At 39.4% G+C, this 15,021-nt stretch overlaps 1 protein-coding gene across 1 annotated transcript in view; it reads right to left on the bottom strand.

The window, feature by feature from the left end:
- Positions 1-15,021, bottom strand: part of KCNQ1 (potassium voltage-gated channel subfamily Q member 1) — a 328,812-nt gene that overhangs the window by 245,378 nt on the left and 68,413 nt on the right. Inside the window, exons 3-5 of the mRNA XM_048948648.1 lie at positions 1,991-2,117; positions 748-826; positions 221-317 (exon numbers count right to left, since the gene is read on the bottom strand). Of these exons, the coding sequence (XP_048804605.1) occupies positions 221-317; positions 748-826; positions 1,991-2,117 (303 nt within the window). The remainder of the gene's footprint in view (positions 1-220; positions 318-747; positions 827-1,990; positions 2,118-15,021) is intronic.

Here is a 15,021-nt window from a genome sequence, read left to right on the forward strand (position 1 = left end):
GTGTAGGTGAATATTTTTAATATTTTACATGCTTTTTTGTCCCTTGAACAGGATAGAACAACTGCATTTGGATAAAATAAACGGCCGCCTGTCTCCACATTGAATATATTTAACATCATCAGGATGTCTGCATAGACACTGCTCTGAATATAGGAACTTAAATTACTATTAAACAAATGGCATCCATTATTTTGCCATTCCTTGGAGTACCCAAACTTACTTGTCTGTGTATGAAGACCACTGATCCCAACAGCCTCCACGTGCCACCCTGACGGTCAACATGCAGCATCCGCAAAATCTGCAGGAAACGGATGCCCCTAGAACAAAAGTTTTAATTGAATGAAGAGGCCAAACATACAAGAGGAGAAAAAGAGGTTGAGAGAGGAAGTCTGTGCCTTCCAAAGGACCGTTTTAAAAGAGATGCACAGTATTTTATGGTAGACTTCAAGGTTTGTCTCTTTGAGGAGCGGGGGTGCATGCCTAGATGTTCACTCCTACCTCAAACAGACATAAATCCATTGCTAGAGCAAGAAAATTACAACCAGAAAACAGATTTAAAATTTTATTCTTACTACACTTCATGACATTACTGTTTCACACCCATATGCAAATGGTCATCTGCTCTGTTACTCTGTGAATGTCAGAGGAGTGACTGCTTTTCACCCTTACGGGAGGTAAACAAAAGGGGGGGAAAAAGCCACCTAACTCAAACAGACAGCATTATTTTCTTCTATTGCATATAATTACCTGATAGCTGAGGTTGCAAAGACTTGACCTTTAGAGCCCACACACAGAACTATCATGGAAGCGACAACTACAATTAAATCTGAAAAATAAAAGTCAGTTGAAAAAAAATGAGCTGGAGACAGCTTGTAATGCTTCCACAAGGCTGTTACTATAACCAATGTCAGTTTTACTTGGAACAATGACCCCATCAGTTTTTTCTCAAGAGATCTCTACTGTAACAGAGATTTTATAGCTGCAGTCACATCCGAGAGGCAGTCTCACATAGATATAAAGTAAGTTGAAAGTACGTATTATATATGCATGCACACAGAGAAGTTAAACCAAGCAACTTTATGATTGTAACAATATCCAGGTACAAAATTTTGTAATTTGCATTTGAAAAGCTTGCAAATTGCTTATGAAACAATTCTGGTATATTCTGGTCAACGACAAATAGCATTTCTGAGTAGTGGAAAGAACTGCCAGAAAAACAAGCTATACTGCGCTTCTATAACAATACTCCTCTCCAAAACTTGTTCTGTTTAATCTATTTATATTTTAAGTGCTTCAGGGCAACTGTCTTTATATAGCTCTCTTATGAGTGAAGAGTGCTTCTAGGTTATTACATTTCTCTCAGTGAAATTAAACACAGGACAACCATTCTATAAAAAATATGAGTTATGACATGTAGAGAGAATGCCAATGCAATTTCTATGAACACTGAAGTCAGTCAGGATATCAACTACAATGGCGTCCAGATCCAAATGCATTGCAGAGAATCAGTTTTTAATTTAATTGGTACACCAAGTAATTGCGGTGCATCTATTGTGCTTCACCAGGCAATGTGTGCCTCAATTAGAGTGCAAAGTAACTCATATTAAAATACTCAGAGGGCTTTCAGGGAAGAAAAAAAATAAAGGGGATTTCAGCATCTTTAAAAGAAAAGAAGTTGCAGCAATTCTAAGTGTTTGGGTCCCGAGGTTGCAGGAGACAGGACTATGGGTGAGACTTATTTCTGGCAAAGCTTCAGATCACTTGTGAAAAGAAAACACGCTGCTTTTCTGGAAAAACAAGCCAAGCTACATTTGTTTTCCAAAGAGTGCCGTGGATTTCTGAAAGGAAACTCAGATCTACGATAATACTAATGACAAGAGCTTTCCCCTTTCACTTGGCTCCCATTTCCACTGAAATTTATCTTTTCAGAACTTTGAAGTATAACCGTTACTTGGTGTTTACATCAACCTTGCAAGCTGTGCATACTCACCGATGATTGAAATGGGCTTCCTAGCAAAACGAAGCCTTCCCCATATTCCAACATATTTACTGCGACATCCTGCTGACCATAACCGAACCACATATTCCGTTCCAAAGAATACTACTAATACAATTTCCTAAAAGAAACAGAAGACGGACAACTAGGTTAATGTTCTACTGTCTTTCCAGCTTTTTTCTTTTTTTTTTTCCAGTAGCTATTAGGAAATGCTAAAATAAAATGCACGATTTGGAAGGTTAAAAAAACAAAACAAAACAAAACACAAACTATTCAAAAACTACTTAAGGTAACAGAAAACCTGGCAAACAAAAATTAAAGATTGAGAGCAAATGTAAATACTTTAATACTTTAATTACATGCAATTTGGCTCGCCTACGTGTGCAAGAACTGAAAACCATTCCGTACAATTCACTTGGTCTCTGTAATTCAAACAAAAGGTTTCCTAACCAAGCCAAAGAAAACAAACAGAGCCCATATTCAGAAGATGAGTATTTTTCTAGTGAATTTCATTTCAGGAAGAGGTGTGCTTCACATCCCGCTGACCATACCAACCACACATTTATTTATACTTTTTCAATCTTCTTTTAATCTTACATGGATGAAAGTAACATTTCTAGTACCCGCTACTGACATAGCAATACCCAGGTGTGTTGAAAACACTGTAAGACATCAGGCACCCCTTCTTGTCAACAGTAAGAAACAGGAGTCTCGTCCTGAAGTGCTGTGGGTACCGAACCACATGTTAACCACAGACTAACTTCCACCTTTGGAAATCTGTACAAAGCCATAAATCTCAAAGACATCTGACATTTCTGTTGGTACATAAAGGTACCATTTTGTCATTTTTTGAACTCGGTGTGCAGATAAACCTTGCTTTCATAGAGACTGGTTGAGTGTGGCACATTCAATATAGTTACCTCAAATACCAAGGAAAGGCAGTACTTCCTTATTGGCCAACTTCACTAATAACAGGTCACATTCTCTATCACAGTCAACAGCAGAGACTGCTAATTGGAATGGTAACAGTGGCTTGTAGCTGAAAATACACAGAGTGTGGCATACAGAAAAACTAAAGCAGATTAGTTACTACAGCTCTGTAGGACAACGCAGATAATGAACTCCTTATTACAGAGAGCAATTTAACATGAAAAAGAAAATGAAATGCTGCTGAACATTTTACCCAACCTCTGCCACTTCTGCAGCGTTCGCTGCCGTTTTTCATGAGATCAAATTAGCAAATGTGACTCAAAGTGATGTTCTAAATCAACTGAAATACTCAAGATGCAACCTTAACCCAGACAACACCACTGAAAGTCACATCATCAGCTTCAATGATGGACAGGACATTGCCCTGAAAGGTCAGTAAAATAGAAGCCTAGAAGCAGTTAGAAGAGGGGAAGAAATTGTTATGCATTAATATACTTCACGATATTATTTGTGTGGCTACAAAATTCCAGTCTTCTGATGGCATAAAGTGCTCATCTCAGGGCACTTCAGTGTCGAAATTACTCTGCAGCACTTCCAAAAAGCTAGGAGAATGCCAGGACTCTCCTCCTCGGTTATGAAAGTCTTATCATGCCTGCATGATGTCAGGTGCAGCAGAAGAACATCACAGTCGGTTATACTGTATTCCAATTACATTTTCAACATCCAATGAAATTGTTCAGATTGTTGGCTGTAATGAATATAAAGCGCAGACCCTTTGACCCAGCCAAGAATCTCTTGTACAGCTTGCTGCTGAAAGGATCCATCAGAACCCTTCACTTATCTTTAACTAATTTGGAGTATTATTAAATCTTTTTTTTTTTTTTCAATAAAATAAAGCCATATTTAAAGTCATAAGTCTAAAGAAACAGTCTCTGTAGCAGGCTCTTTAAGGAAAGATTGTTTCTTCTGATAGAAGCTTCAAATGAAACAAAATTCTCCCTGGTCCAGTTTCACTTCAAGTCGTTGAAGAACCTACACCAAAGGACAAAATTAACAGTGCTGTTTTCTGTGAGGTTCCATTACTGCAAAACAAACTAACAGAGGCTGCCTTTGCTGACCAGATGACTGCATTCATTTCCAGGACATTTTCAATAAACTCTAATATTCAAGAACATTTCAGTCTACAGAAAACGAATGCGTCTTCTTTCATCACTACTAAGAAAGAAAATCCCTCAACAAAAGACAATAGCAACTGAGCAAAGAGCAAAAACTGCCCTTCATTCAAAATAATTAATTGGAGGAAGGGAAGTATGGCCTCACATCATATGCATTAGCCATTAGCACAGACAATACTCTTCAGATAACCCTGAAAAGCAGGTTACAAAAAAAAAAAAAAAAAAAAAGAAAAGAAAAACAAAACCAAGAAATTTAGTAGGAAAAGACAAAAAAGACAAACCCACAGGAAAGATTATGTTTTTGCACAATAAAACAGTCCATGCACAGCCAGAAACCACGGGCTTGTCAGGACTGCAGTTTCGTTTTGATAGCAAGAAGGTAAAAATTGAAAGCCTGGATTGTGCTTTAAAGAAGTGTGTATTCTCTGCGTAGGAAATTTGCATCGGAGCTGTGTGTGTATGTTTTTTAAGGCCCCTCCATGGTTCGTTGGCTAACAGGAACATTGGCAAGTATGCAAATGTGGGCTGTTCCAAAGACAATGCAACAGACATGCAGTCAATGGTTACTGTCATCCAGTTCTTTGCATGACACGCAGACAAGCTTAGAGAACATTGATTGTTCTATAGACTCCAGTGACTGGAGGGAACGACCAGTCGGCTTACACCAAGACACATTTTTCACTCCTGACGTTTTGATAAAGGCTTATTGACCTAAATGAGACCCGAGTTATTCAGGGAACATCAGGGGTGAAAGTGCACAAGCTGTTCTTCATGGTCATGCACAAAACCTCCAGGTATCCATTAGCAACTGGCAAATTCCCCCTCCCCTGCCCGTGGCTGTGTGACAGACAAAAGTGTTTTTAATACCTTGCATTGCATAAGTCTAATAAGTAATCCCTCAGGGGCAGAGAAGCCCGATGAATTTCTTGTCAGTACACATTTATATTAGTGGCCAGAAACTTGCAGACAACGGAGAAAAAACAGACTAGAAAATCATGCTTTACTGAATTACTAAATAGGAAAGTGCTAAATTTACTGACTACTAAATAGGAAAGCACATCCGATTTTTTCCATATAGCAGATTAGCATGAAATGTAACATCAACTTGAAGGATGGCAACCTGATCCTTAGTTCATTTAAATGCAGCTGGTAATTAGGGTTAATCAATTTACTGGGATAGTTACACTGCATAGAGCAGTAGAGTCTCACACCTGTGTATCTCAGAAAATCTGAGTCGCACTACAGATGAATACAGGCCACTGTTTCTCAGGCACTTTCTCCTGCATGCCCATTTAACACATAGCTACCATAAAAATGTTTTGGTGCATCTCACAACCTGCTAGACCGGAACACCACCTCAGGAAGATTCAGAATGAAAATGATACAGGGAAATGGAAGAATAAAGCACTGAGCAGGCAAAGAGAATGTAAAGGAAGAGTGAAATAAGAAACGAAGCAACAGTCAGCACAAGGGAAAAACTAAAATGCAGAAGAAACTGCAGGACACAGGTGGAGATGAAGATTAAAGCTCAACAAAGGAGTTTTCTTGCTTAAACTTAGACGTGCATATGAGAACTGCACTGTGCAGTGACACACAACCCTTTGCAGTTTAATTCTGATCTCCTTTCTACAAGGTGAAAGCAGAAACATCTTACAGAGATTTAAAAAAATTATATTAATATGACAAAATGAGCTCTCCAAGAGATGGAAGTCATGTACCTTCACGCTGTGAACACATAGAAGCCCTCCTGCATAAGAGACTTTTTTTTGCCCGTTATTAATGCATACATAGCTCACTCACTACTGCCATCCCTCCTGCTCAGCCCATACACAGCTTCATGACTTCGCAGCCACATCATCCCAACACAAGCAAATACCCATTAACCCTGGAAAGGGAGGCAGAGCAGATGAATATGAGATACACATGCAGACAGCTGTTTCTGAAGAACTCTGTCAGTGAAAATAACTCTGCACCTGTGAGCAAATGACCATATATAAATTCACACCACTTTTAACTACGAGGAACAGTCCTCATACAGGACAGGCAGGCAGGACTGGTGTAACAAGCTTCAAGCCTTTTCATATTTCTGTGTCAAACAGACTCCCAGGTGGCCAAATACCAGGTATCAAACCAAGACATTTCTCCTAATGGCCAGTGAAGGAATTTGAGTTCTCCCTGGTGCGTTGGGATAGCAGTGTACTTAGTGCAAGGAATCCATTTCAGAAGACTATGAAAAAGATAATATAAATTTCAAGAGCATGTCACTACTCACTTCCACAGTTTTTGGCATGGAAATACAAGTGTTTTGGATTGATCAGTTACTACATAACTGATATAATGAATAACTTTATACATAACTGATAACTGATAACATAATACATAACTGATATATGAATAACTTTAGGAACTCTTTCAAGCATAGTCAATGTCAGCCTGAGAAAGATAGGACAATTACCTTGCTAGAGTACACCTCAGCTTTTTCTAAAGGAGCTTAAACTGGATCCACAAAGGCACAGAACCCTGCGAAACATACACACGCTATCTGTCATTAAAGCTTGTAACTCCACAGTTCCCATGGAAGGGAAGGACTGAAGGAACAGATTTAATGGAAAGCAGCTGCTGCAGGTAAGGACAGTTTAACCATTACCTTGATGAATTTCAGTATACTGCCAGGCAAAAGAGCAAGAAAGTCTTTTCCATCAAAAGACAATGGGAAAAGAGCTCTCCGTGAACAGAACTGTAGCTGAATTGAAAAAGAGATCAGATTTTTTCAGCTGTGCAATAAGAGATTCAGACCTATTAAAACGCATGCTTTGTTTCAAACAAGCAGGGCTGTTTGTGAACTGACATGGAACACATCGTGACACTGTAACAGCTATTTAACAGATAAGGAAATTGTCTCTGGATGCTGAGAAAACATTTACCTGAAGGAACACATATTCTGAGGCCCAGCCTATAGACCTCAAAGGTGTACCTGATCATGAAGTATCACAGAAGTTCATCCAGACACTTGACGTGGGAAGACGAGATAAAGTTTCATCTGAAACCTATTATGAACAAGGCCTTTACTTTAAGGGGTCTACATATCTTTTTCCAGCAACGTCCACAAAAAGATGAGAGGTAAAATCCATATTTCTGGTAGCCAATGTGAATTTTAGCTTTCTGAAGAAAAGCAAGGCCTGAAGTTTCATTATCCTTGCTGGAAAGGTCAACCACATTATTTCCTTAATAAGGAAAAGTCCATAAAGACTTCTCCAAATCTGGCTTCCTTAAGATTCTAGCTTCAAGCATGATAAAGTTTCCATGAATTCCTTTAAACAAAGGAATAAGTTCTTCCATAGCATTATAGACATTACATGCCAACCAGCATACTTCAGCTGTAAGATTCCTGTGGCCAAGTGTGCAGTGATACCTATTTCTCAGATGAGGTAATGGAAGCTCTCTGCTAAGTCGGTGCACCAACTTTAAAGTAGAATAAGGAACCTCCTCTCAATCTATTGTTTTCTTCACAGATCTAGACAAGTTTTTGGTTTTAAGGAAACCAAGAGAGAAGACATCAAATCTGCTGATGCTAATACAAAGTGACAAACAGCACTTGCTGCTGGCCATGGGCTATGAAATCCCAGGACATAAACAGGCCCAATACCTACGTAAACAGGGATGCAGCGTTATCCTCCACAGTCATCAAGAAGTCAAAAGAGGAGAAGCATGTCTGTCTCCCTTGTGCAGACTGAGAGGATGCATTTATGCTCACAGAACCAGAAGCACCACAGGCTGCATGAGTGCAGGGACAGCTAGAGCCCACTTCCCAGCACACTGCTCATCTTACACATGAGGGCTTGCAGAATGCTTCAGCCAGCACTTGAGCACAGCCTGAGCTGGGTATGCAAATTTACAACACTAAGGGCAACTGTTTCTTCTAATCTCACTCACTTTGTATAGAGAGGCACCTCTTTGTTCTCTTGAGAAAGACAGGATTTTTTCCTGAAAGCTGTACTGTTTTCTAAGATATGCAGAGCAGCAAAATCAGATGGCTTGGACAAACAGGCAAAGATAGACACTGAACTCCATAAAGGAAAAATTAAAGCTTGATGAAGCACAAATAAAATATTAAAGGTAAGTGGCTTTACATATACATGAATACATACTTTGCTACAGCAAGTGACAAAAGAGCAATTTAAAACGAGGAATTATTTTCCCTACTTAGTCTCCTCACTTTCCAGGATCTTAAAAATTTCATCTTTTCAAATTAAAAACAAAAATAAGTTTTTAATAATATGTTTACAGCCAGAACACTTGTGGCTCTTGCCCTGCCTATATCTTCCTTTTAAAAAGTCTAGGGTCAATTGCCAAAATTTCTTATTTAACAAGTTTGGTACCAAATGATTAAATGGAGAATGGAAAACAAAAGTCTTCATATTAGTGTCATGTTTCTATCTTCAGAGGCCCATAATTAATTCTAAGAAGTTACTGAGTATCACTAAAGTCCTTTTATTACTCTTTTAAATTAAGATGCATCCGTACAGGTTAGGAGCTGACTGCTGGAGAGTAGCTCTGCAGAGAAGCTCTGAAGACATTCGTAATCCACCTGGATGCCTTCCTATGTAACTTACTGTAGGGAACCTACATCAGTGGGGGGTTGTACTAGATGACCTCCAGAGGTTTCTTCCAACCCGTACGATTCTTTGATTCTTGATTCTGTAATACTTACGTACACGTTTGCTCATGTTTTGAAGCTTACTAAAAAACAAAGGTAGAAACATTGAATGCACTTTTCTATTCACCTTTAATCACTGCCAAGAGCACACAACAGCACTGGGACCACTAAAGAATACAGCAGGCCTGCAATTTTAGGTTGTGACTTTCCAAAGGCTCCAAACAACTAAATCCTACTCAATTTCTATAGGATTGGTGCACCTAGCTCCCTTAGGTGCATTTAGAAAGCCTTTAATTGATTTACCTCTCTTCTCTCTGGAGGTTTCAGCCAAACCCAAATGAAGGCAGTAGGTTTTCCACTGACTACAAAAAGCCCCTGGTGTCAGGTGTCATGCACGTTATGGCATTGTCTCAGAGCACTGGTGTATTAAAAGAGCTTCCCATGCCTTCACCCCTGCAAAAGTCTCTTCATAATTCAGTTGCCTTTAGCTTGTGAACTTAGCTGTTGATGATATCCACCAGGAATTTATAAAAGTAAATTAAGCTGGACTTGCACGTTTAGTTTATACTTATTTGAACATGAAGTTCTCCTCCACCACAAAGTATTCTCATGAACTAGACCTTAAATCCAAAGAATTTGGCAACAGAAGGAAAGTTTCAACATCCTAACATCAGCCTAAAATTGATTTAAAAAACAACAACCCATCTCCTTTCTGTTTATTTCATGAACCTGTTATTCACGGTTCATATGACTGTAGAAAGAATTCACATAGGAGTCTTTCCTTCAAAGTGAAATATGCTCTGGCTCCTATCCAGCCCAGCATATGCTTAATTTTATATCTCAATGAATTCAAAAGAACTACACACTTACTTAAAGTTAAGCACACGTGCAGTTCAGAGAGATGCACAGAACTGGTGCTACACAGAACGCACTAGCAGGAGTAGAAAGGAGCTGTTGCAGACTATAAGGAAGCAGCCTAAGCCGTACAGTTTGTACTTTTGTGTCACAAAGAACTTTTTATATTAATACCGCTTGCACAGCGCCTACTCACCCCAAACTGATTATTTTTTATTCTACCAAGCATCTTGTTGCTTTTTTTTTTTTTTTTTTTTAAACTCAATAGCCTTCCTCATTTTCAAAAGAGCTACTTCATATCCTTGGTGCCCTACATGGAACAGAGGATAAGTTCAGTACACAACTAATGCTGGATTTACTGAAGGACCTCATGGAGAGGCTGTACGTCTGAGGGCTCACCTGTCTACTTCCATCTCTAAATGATAGAAAGAGAAGAGCTAAAGTGTTCTCCAGTAGACTTAGTTTCTCTTACACCTTCACACTACTGTTGTTACAACACTAGTCCTTTCAGGGAAAAAAGGCATACTACACATTATCTCTTACCAAAATGCAGAGCATCACAGAAAGAAGAACCTGGTCTCTATCAGTGCAGCTTAGCCAGCGATAGCTTTGCTTGGTACAGATAAAAGGAAATGTAATGAATGGTAGCTGGCATTTTTTGGATGTAATGGCCAAGCTCTGGTCACCTGTTGCACTCAAACTGTTTGGAAACAGCAACACTTGAAATCCAGCAGCTTCAGACACACTAATGTGCAACCATTCTCCCCCACCCCCAATCCAAGGTCACACCGATAGCAGCCCGGAAATACATTTCAAAGAGGGAAATTAGAAAGATTGGTGAGGAAAATATTTTTGTTCCACAGGTAGAAAAAAAATGTAGAAAATAACCACATTTTCTGTGAATATCCATTTTTTCCTCCTTGCGCACTTTCCACACTTGATTAGAAAAGGGCAGGAGGAAAAATAAAGAGATGGACACGGATGGAAAACTAGAAATTCACGCACACCTCTAGCCTTTAAATATCTCTTACAGAACAAATACTGATTTACTTGAAAAAATTGTGTGTTTCTCACTAGTCATAATTTAACCACAAACTGTGGCTAGGTTTGATTCTGTATTCAAATTTTAGTGATTTATTTTAAGCATATATTTTTTATAATGAAATATATGTCTGTAGGATCACCTGTAGCTTTAAAGCATAAAAAACAGTATGCTTTATGATGTAGAAAAGTTTAAAAAAACTGTTTTCTCCCTTTAGAAACTTGTGGGACAGGGGCTGTAAGGAAACAAAGGATAAATCCATTTTCCTTGTTTGTACCTCCTCTCCCCCATTACAGCCACCAACCGACCAAAGATCAGTACGTTCCCACTCTGCAGTAAATATGATCTCTGATGCTCTGCCAGTTCTTCGAGTACCTTTCTCCTCCAGATTTGACAGCACTCCACATGCATTTCTCTCACCCTTATTCACAGCCCCACCATCCTGCTCTATTCATATTTCTCAACTTGTTTTCTCTTTAAGAGCACTACCCAGAGTCCAAAAACTTCCACAAGCTTTAGCAATGCCTCTGTTCATTCCATGGCTAGACAGGAGTCAGGAAGACCCCAGATTTATGGGAGATAAAGGCTTGATTTGCTGCTCAGCTACAGATTTCTCATGTACCTTTGAGCAAACTACATGTAATCTTTATCTCTGTTTTCAATTAGGCAAACCCACTACTCTCACCACCCTTTGCCACATGAACATCCCCTGGATGAACACAGCAACACAAGGAGGCCTCCAAATCCAATTCCCAGAATATGTTACGAACTTTTTCAAAAATTTGCTCCTTCAAAAGAAGGCAGAGCACACTGAAGAGGAAACTCTTGCTGATCAAGTTTGAATTTCTTACTTGTCTTGTGCAGACAAGGTTGATTTCTTCCCTAGCTTGTTCCTATTCTGAACAAGTGAGTTACAAAATGGTAGCATACAGTCTTGCTTCAGAATTTTCTTCTCTACCCCTCCATCTCTCTTTCATGATGTTAGACTTTACGGAACCTACTCTGGGATATTACGTGTTCTACACATAAGACATTTCCAGAAACTTGGTAGGTCACCAAAAGCAGGACATTACCACAATGAGTTCTACCTCTACGTATGCTCCTGAGACACTTTCTCTAGAACCAGCATGTTTCCAGAGTTCCAGAAATGAGATTTGGTGTCTCAGCAGTGACTGTGCTGTTCGTTAGCAGTCTACTAAGCAAAATTTCAGATGGATGAGTGCTGTTTGCGACCACCTACAGATAAAGAAGAAAAAAAAAAAATTCATTTTCTTTCCCAACCAGCAGGACAGTGTCTGGGGTAGAGCTGTCAAGTTTTGAAACCAAATCCTGCACAATTAGAAGACAGGCATTCCTCTTACACATCTGGGCAATCGCTGCTCGTTTGCCAGTATCACACTCGGCATTGATAAGAGTTCAAGTGCCGTATTTCTGTTTGACATTTACATAAACATAACCTGCTTTTGCCTCAACATACTTGAGCGCTCTCCCAGCCCTGCTCCGGGGAATACGCATCATGCTCTTCCACACAGCTGCAAAAACAGTCACACACTAAACCTGTAGTCCAGGCACTTAATACTCCTCACAGGAAAACACGTGCGAGTTTAAGCTAATAAAAACCCTCTCAGATGCCATATGTACACAGCCCATTCAGTCAGCATTTTACAGTTGCCTCTAAAATTTGCGAGGGAGGAGAGGAGAATTATTAGACATGCAAAATAAACCCAACTGAAGGCAACAAAGTCAGCGTTTAAGCTGAGCGGCAAATTCATTTCACATACTGCAGGCAAGTAAGTTTCCTCCCCGTGCCAATTTCCCGTGCTCGTTCCAATCAGTGAGCATAAAACAGTTGTGGCCATCATTCAGCGCATCAGGATTACAGCGTACCAAAGCGGGAAGTTACTTTATAGCAACCAAAGCACACGATTAACTCAGCGCAAGCTCTCCCCCGAGCTTTGATAATGTTCCAAACGGACCAAACTAAACTTACATTTGCAAAATGAAGATATAAGCCAGATCTCTCTGAAGTTGCATACCTCATTAACCAAGCTACCGTTATGTGCTAAGGCTTATATTTTTACTCGGATTCATGTTTCTATCAGTTTTAGATCCAACATAAATAAATGGTGCAACAGAGGCAGCTCTTTGCAGAAGTCAAAGTTAGGAAAGGAGACCTCTAGCTCTGTGAAACTCCCTTCATTCACTATCACCTTTCTCCTGCACACTCTACAAATAAAGGACAAGTGCACTATTCATTACTGGCAGAAAAAAAATATTTGAAAAACCACGGCCTTCTCAGTGGCAGCTGGTCTGAGCTTCAAGACATCAAATACCTCAGGAAACGAATAAGCATTATATGGCATTAATTTTTTCTAAAAAACACAAAAGTGATATTTGGCTGCATTCAGTACAACTGCACTCCAAAGCAGACTGGAAAAAAAGAGATCTTACAAAAGCAAGGCCCAGGACACGTCAAAAATCAGTTGCAGGTTCTGCCATGGCATGCAAGCTAGCAGGCAGCTGACACAGAAAGCAAAAGCCACTGAGCCAGAAGGATCCTTCTGTGGAGGGGTACTTGAAAAGGGGGAAAAACACAAAAATAGAAGGACAAAAGAAGCATGGCTTACAGACAGGAAAATCTCATCTCTGCTGAAACGTTGAGCTACCCAGGAGAGATTTAGAGTCTACCCTAAAATATGCAGTTTAATAGAATAACAGAAATGTAATTATGCATTTTAAGCGTATTAACATGATTGAAAATGCCACTGATCGTGGCAAACAGAGTAGCACTCCGCATTATTCTGTTATTGATATACTCAGTTTTCTAATGTTTGGGGCATTGTTCCTTACATGAGGTGTACTTCCAGATGGCTTGTGGCATGACTTATTTTGGGAGTAGCTGGGTTTTCTACTTTTTATGTGATCTTAGATTTATTATTGTTTAAATTAGGAGTTTAACAAAGCACATCTCTGGAAATGCCCAATGTCCAAACGTTTTTCCTGGTACATTATGTGATAAAGTGAATGCCAGTCTTGCTCCACAGCTAGATTCATTGTGAGAGTAAGTATTGTCAAAATATTTTCCAGTATTTTTAGCCTTCTTCCTACCTTCCTACTGTTCTCAGTACTCCACATTTCAGAAAACTGTTTTCAGTCCATCTGCCCTGCTTAGATCTCTCAGAACACCAATGTATCAGACAGGATAGTAAGAAAGAAAGCTTCAGTCAACATTAAAGATCTTACAGCAAAACCACAGAACTAATCACCCGCAGGAATCAAAGATGCTCATGCCACCAAGAAGATAATTAATCAGCAACTGAGGAACCAGGAGGAACAGACACTGATACCAGATAGCTTAAAAGAATCCAGGTCAGACATTGTATTCAAGAAAGGGGATTGTCATTGCTTTGTAGACTGATAACATATCAGTCAGCCTTATTACTTGCTAAAGCAAGGTGGAAGCCACAACTCTTAGTGACAAATAGAAGTATCACCTCTCAGCAACAACACAATGTAAGAACGTGTACTCTCTGCTGTTAAATGTTCTTTAAAAAAAATTTTGTCAGCACACAAAGATAATTACCAGATTAAACTCTTTTCTAGGTCTAAGCAGAAAAATTCCTGATTCATAACAACCACATACAAAGAATGTGAAGAGTTCGGGTTATACCCTTTTTTCTTGGCTTTACACAAACAGCAATAGCTCAAGCGGCCGAGGCTTCCAAAATTAGCGAGTTGAAGGCTTTAGCCTAACTTACAGACCTTAAAGAAGAAAGAAGCTACTTGAACTGCAACGGAGATAGTTTTCCAGCTTTCTTAAAGCATCAGTAAAGGTGGCTGAAATATGAAAAGCAGGCTTGCAATACTCTGCTGAAGGGGGGTTTTATGTGGCAGCGGAACTCAGCATACCCATCTGGTGAGTTCCTTCATAGTGGATAAAGCAAGCAGGTCTGCCATGCTCAGAGCTGTATTCTATTTCTAGCTCTGCTAAAAATGGTTTTAATTACAACCTCATGTTTCCCCTTTCCTGAACACGTAACACATTGCACATTTAACTCTGTACAGAAGTGTCAATTGCTAGTACTGTTTGGAGTATAATTAAAAACAATTACATTATACTAGAAAAGCACATAAGGGACTGTTTTGTGTACAGTGTGCATTTCCTCATCAGCTGGATGGCTAAAGGAAACCCACTAGACATGAAAGTATTGTACAGCTGCATCTCATAACTGGCTATTTGCATATTTATAAGCCATTGCACTAGGGATACCATAGCTGATGACATGAATGCATGTATTAATAAGTCCATCAGTAGAGCTTTCCTTACTAGAAATCTGCCCCATAATGTTATATCAGAGAATTCTGT

Source organism: Lagopus muta, chromosome 6 (genome assembly GCF_023343835.1).
Source record: "Lagopus muta isolate bLagMut1 chromosome 6, bLagMut1 primary, whole genome shotgun sequence".
Lineage (NCBI taxonomy): Eukaryota > Metazoa > Chordata > Aves > Galliformes > Phasianidae > Lagopus > Lagopus muta.